This window comes from Saccostrea cucullata, unplaced genomic scaffold, assembly GCF_032062105.1.
Source record: "Saccostrea cucullata isolate Sc308-1 unplaced genomic scaffold, CSIRO_AGI_Scuc_v1 ctg22795, whole genome shotgun sequence".
Classification (NCBI taxonomy): domain Eukaryota; kingdom Metazoa; phylum Mollusca; class Bivalvia; order Ostreida; family Ostreidae; genus Saccostrea; species Saccostrea cuccullata.
In genome coordinates, this window is record NW_026934558.1 from 1 (window position 1) to 6,090 (window position 6,090).

The window sequence follows — 6,090 nt, forward strand, 5'->3', positions numbered from 1 at the left end:
AAAGTTTAAAATACTCATACAGTAGCTATTATATAATTTTGTTAATTTTATACTATTCATTCCACGAAAATAACAACTATATTAGAAAATACAGGTATCCTTGCTCATGATAAATAAACAATTAGTTCATCATTTAATTATATCCAGGTTTAGAGAAGAGGATATTAACATTCTCAGTATATCAACAATAAACCCCCTCCCTAATAACCTCAGAACCACTAACTCGGCGCCCACGGATCCCACAATTTTGGAAGAAACACTCTTGCTTATCAGAACTATGTACTTATCTCATTTATTTCAAACAAAGAAGAAAAGAGAAAGAGATCTTCAAAAAAAAAGCACTAAATGAACAGTTAAACCCCAGCAAGTGGCCATAAACCTTGAATATCATTAGTTTGAAAAACACAGTCTAGTATGATTATACCATGCACTTGCCCCCTACCCCCTTCCCTTTTATGATTTTAATACTTTAGAATCTACACTACACAAGGATGCTTCCACATAAATTTCAGCTTTCCTGGCCCAGTAGTTCTTGAGAAGAGGATTTTTAAAGATTTGTTCTATACTTTTCCATGTAAAACTTAGAATTCCCTATTGTGGCCCCGCCCTACCCCCGGGGGTCATGATTTTAACAATTTAGAATCTACACTAAACCAGGATACTTCCACAAAAATTTCAGCTTTCCTGGCCCAGTGGTTCTTGAGAAGAAGATATTTAAAGATTTGTTCTATATATTTCTATGGAAAACTTGGACCTACAGGCAGAGAAAGATATCATTTCATTTTTCACCATACTTTTTGATGCAACATGTTCCTATAAATGCATCTGATTGTTTTTCAAAGGTGCAGTTGCACACGTATGGGATGGAAACTAACTCGAATTAATATGGTTTACTGCATATTTATTTTTTTTAACAATAAAATTTTAAATTAAAAAAAATACTTGCTGTGGAAATTATTTTTGTTAACAAATTAATATTCATGATATTTGTATTTAAAAAGATAATTACTCCGGCACTCCATCATAATCCGCACCAATCCCCACGTAATCAACACCAATAAAATCCTTTATATATTCAATGTGATCTATAATGAAAGAAAAAGAAACCAACTGGCCATATGTAATACTAAAATGAAATTTATGAAAAGAAGAAGCATTTTTTTCTGTAAAGGATATATATGGAAGGCAATGGGGATGTATTTGAACAATTGCACGGTGTATAAAGCATAATGAAGCACACATGTACTTTGCCTTCTCTTGTTAAGCTAAGGATATTTTTATAACTTACCAGCAATTTCAGATATACTACTGTTAGAGCCAGTACAGTTTATATAACCTCTGTAAAAGTTGATCATTACAAGACCTTTGTTCTCTTTCTGTAAAATAAACACATCATTTAATATTAAGAAATAAACAACGTTAAATAGTTCTCTGGGAAATGAACCTAGTTGATCACCTGATCAAATCCTGTGAAATATACGTTCTCGTCCGAAAAATGCAGACTTGGGTTCGCAGTGGAAGTGGGTGGGTGGGAAGGAGGTTAGGTTGGAGCTTATTAGCTCACGTGAGCTGAAAGCTCAATTGAGCTTTACTGATCACATTTTGTCCGGCGTCAGTCCGTCTCTCTAGCTGATTGTCTGTCTGTAAACTTTTCACATTTATGCCTTCTTCTCCAGAACCACTTAGACAATTTCAACCAAACTTGACACAAAGCATCCTTGGGTGAAGTGAAGTCAAGTTTGTCTAAATGAAGGACCACGCCTTCTTTCAAGGGGATAAAATTGAGAAACACTGACATTTTGGTGGCATGGTTTAAAAATCTTCTTCTCAAGAACCACTTGGACTTGATGGATGAAACTAATGTGAAAGCATCCTCAGGTAGAGTAGATTAAAGTTTGTTCAAATCATGAAACCCGGGTGAAGGGCGGGCCTACAACGGACGATTAAAGTTTTATATAGGAATATACAGGAGAAATCTTTAAAAATCTTCTTCTCAGAACAATAGAGCCATGATTGGTAATATTTAAATTGAAGCATCCTCAGGTAGTGTAGATTCAAGTTTGTACAATTCATGACCCCCGAAGGTAGGGTGGAGCTACAATTAATGGACGATCAATTTCAAACAAAGGAATATATATAGGAAAACTTTTCAAAAAGCTTCTTCTTAAGAACAAAAGAGTCACAATTAGTCATATTACTATGGAAGCAACCTCAGGTAGTGTAGATTTAAGTTTGTACAATTCATGACCCTTGGAGGTAGGGTAAGGCCAAAATGAGAAAAAGCCACAGTAAGTCAAAGCATTATGCGAGCATTCTTTGTTAGTGTAGATTTAAGTTAATTCAAATCATACCCATCCCTATTTTAAGGGAAGGTTGCATTAAAGCTTGTCAATGCTGGATAGATTTTTGCTTTTTTTCCTAGCCACAGTGCTCAGGAGAGCGATGTGGCCCATAGGCCTCTTGTATATTAGCGGCACAGAATACCTACTGTTAAGTTTAGGACTTCGTCATTCACATTCCTGGCATGATTACACAAAGCGTAAGCCGACGAATGGCTGAAAATCACGGGAGCACGTGACACTCTCATGGCGTCTTTCTGCGTTTGGATGGAAGTGTGTGACAGATCTATTATCATTCCCAGACGATTCATTTCTTTAACGACTTTCTGCAATGAAAACATAAACAACTGAAGTCAACCACTGAAAGTTTTAAAAGCAGATGGAATATCGTTTGTCTACAAAACTCTTTAAAAAACTAAGCTTGGGACGGGGGAGTGGGGGGGGGGATAAGAAAGAGATGATTGAATGATTATTGTTTTTTACTCCGAGTCTGCAATATTTCAGCCAAATTTCGGCTGGGGAATCTAAATATTGTATAAACAGTACTGAAAATACATGCATGGGTTACTCTAGCGGTCCCCAAATGAGCCAACTCTTTCGAAAATCAGAAAAAATGATCTTTAGCGAACCGAGGGGGTGTAATCCTTGACATGGGACACCATTTAATAATTATTCAATTCGACGGACTTGAAGAGAGAGAAGAGGAAGAAGAATTAGAAGAGTTGAAGAAGGAAATAGAAGGAAGAGAATACAGTAGCAAAAATCTAAGTGTCAATGTTTGTCCAGTGACATTGAAGAAAGGATTCTGAGCGGGACAAACCATTGAATGCACACGGCTTTGTCATTCAATTGAGGGAGATTACGCAGTTTCTGCCAAAACATTCATTTAGAATATATTTTCAAATGTAATAGTTAACCAGTATTACACATCTTTCACAGGTATACCTCTCCAAAGCCTGTCAATCCCTTGTTTGGCGGGGGAGTCATTGTGTCTCCCTTATAATTCTCAGCCCTATAAAATAATAAATAAATTAAATGATAAAATTTAAATCCTTGTATACATCTTTGATTTAGTGGATAGGTAATTATATCTCCATAGGTAAAAAAAACTAACAGCAAAAATGAAATAACAATATTTTAAAATACAAAAAGTACCATAAAGTATCACAGCTGTGTGTCAAGGTCATGTATCTGACACCGAGTCTGTAGTACATGCGCAGTACGCCCAGGCTATTCCCAATCATGTGACCCCCCTCCACACCAATCAGACTTGCAATCTTCCCGGCATTAAATGCATCTGTTATACCTGTTATAAAAGACTGAATTTCAGGAATTCCAGGATTTAAATACTGTTATATATTTATGATAATTTAATGATATAAAATGTAGATATTACCTTGAGCAGTGGTGACTAGTTGGAAATCGTCATATTTGTCAGTGTACTTAAGAATAACATCAGTTTGGTCGAGACCTAGTCTTACACCATCTTTGTCAATAGAGTTGCAGCCGGCAAAGACAGCCCAAAACTACAACATAATTTTGAATAGTAACAAAAATTAATATAAGAATACATATATATATATATATATATATATATATATATATATATATATATATATATATATATATATATATATATATATATATATATACGTGTTTACTATTACAGAAATTTAGATTTTTAGCATTGTTAAGGTAGTATCTACTCCAGATATATCGCATCTAGCTTCCATGTTCATGGAGCATGGCGAAAGAGTGAAGGTAAATGTAAATAAATAATTCTAAAGGTGGATGTAGTGGATTTGGGTAAATTAACAATTTTGCATAATTTTCACTTTTTTTTAAATGTCCACGATATTAGGGCACAGGGGCTTGTCAACGTCTTATAATAATTATCTATTTAAAAAGAACATTTACGTAAAATTATACGTACACATGTATTTGATTTATAACAAAAATATATTACACGTGTGGCGCAGTAAGACACATGCTATTAGGCAGCATGTTCCTTCCTTTATGACCTTTTTGTGCACCACCTTTTTGCTTTTTAAGTGTTTTTTACCATTATATTATTGACTGGACTGTTTTATGTCATGTGATAAGAAAAAAGTATGTCATGTGGCTAATCTGTATGTTTAACTAGTTTATTTGTGATTAACTGTATATAATATTTTGTTTTAAGTCCAGCCAATTAATTGTTATATAACTTTTTGTAATATGTATTATAGATTTTATTATTAGTCATTTGTTGTTTGAATAAATGACAGTTTCACTCAATTGTTTTTAATAATTTTATACTAGAGGTTAAGCAAAAACGAGCTTCGAATAGCCAGAATTGTCTTGTCTAATAGTTGCATTATCAGGAAAATTTGTGGATATAAAAATATATTACACATCATGATCAAGTCTGTGTGGTTAGGGGGAGATCCTGCACAGCGTAAATTGCTGCTATTTCGTCGGTATTTTAGTGTAAGTTTATTATTTTTGAAAATGTTCATATTTATAAGAATATCTGTTCTAGAATTCAGTATACATACTTGTCCACCAACTTTTCCTGCTCTGAGTCGCGGGATGTCCGTTTGTGACGGAATTCTGGGAAAGCTCGTGTCATCAAATGGCAATGTCTCAGTCCATGTGTTCCGCATGTCCTGTCCGAGGTTAACCGAATACACAGAATTATTCGAATATTGTCTGAACTGCCAAGGCAAGTCATTATGTCTATATGAAAAAAAATATTGTGTACTGTGTATGCCAATTTTATCTCTCAAGTACATAAATATCAACCCCCTTCCTTTATAATTCCCCATCCCTTCTTCTCGTTAGAGATTGCTGTCACCTTCATAGATTGCAATAATACACAAATACATCCCTTGGTCCATCAAAGAGTTATAGATAAAAACAATTTGCAGGAAACAACTGGCGATAAATTGAAAACAACATGCTTCTTTGTTTGTATGTTTTGTAACGTCCCTCTCAAGAATTTTTCACTCGCCACCATTTGCCAATGGAAAGATGCAAATTTTGTCCTATACTCGGCATTAACGGCCATTGAACAGTTAGGGAGCTTGTTCGTATCAGCACCTACTGCGACATGGGACCTCGGTTTATACGGTCTCATCCGAAAGACCGGTCTCCACGTCCCACAGTGGGATTCGATCCTCCGACGTAAGGATCAACTCCTTACGCTGCGACTTCAGAACAGACGCTCTTACCTTAGAACAACGTGAGAAAATGGATATTTACTGAAATTACTGGAAAGACATTTTTTCCAATCAGAACAAATTTATAATTTTACTTTTTCTAAAAAAAAAACAGAAAAAAAAACAATCTCGTGATTTAAACTGAAAACTTTTATCCTAGGGATTGAATATTGGCAAACACTGAAACGCAATAAATGCTATTTATCTTTAGTTCACCAAGTATAGTTTCTTGAATAGTTTACCAATCTATAGTCTCGTTGTAATCTCATTATGGTCATGCCAGAATTATCGAGAACTCCTCTGGCATATTACCCTACTGAATAGTGATTACCAAAAAATAAAAGGTTCCGAATACATTATTTTATTAGACCGGTTAACTTGGATGATGTAATTTACTCTATATTCGAATCAATTAATTTATTAATCCTTTCCAACCTGTAAATACTTACCCGTCAATTAACGGATTATCGGTCAGTAAAGCTATTGCTCTTTGGAGCTCAACTGATTGAGGCCCGCCATTGCCGTCTGTATTTCGTTTTGAGAGTGGAATT

General features: G+C 34.8%; 1 protein-coding gene across 1 annotated transcript; it reads right to left on the reverse strand.

The window, feature by feature from the left end:
* Window positions 1–1,009: 1,009 nt before the first annotated feature.
* LOC134240995 (dipeptidase 1-like) lies at window positions 1,010–6,084 on the reverse strand (the record flags this gene model as incomplete). Its single annotated transcript, XM_062723093.1, has 8 exons — window positions 5,989–6,084; window positions 4,877–5,057; window positions 3,736–3,865; window positions 3,495–3,645; window positions 3,285–3,351; window positions 2,489–2,665; window positions 1,289–1,376; window positions 1,010–1,085 (listed from the first exon to the last, which is right to left on the reverse strand). Coding segments are annotated over exons 2-8 (797 nt in total), but the record flags the coding sequence as incomplete, so codon positions are not given.
* Window positions 6,085–6,090: the final 6 nt, after the last annotated feature.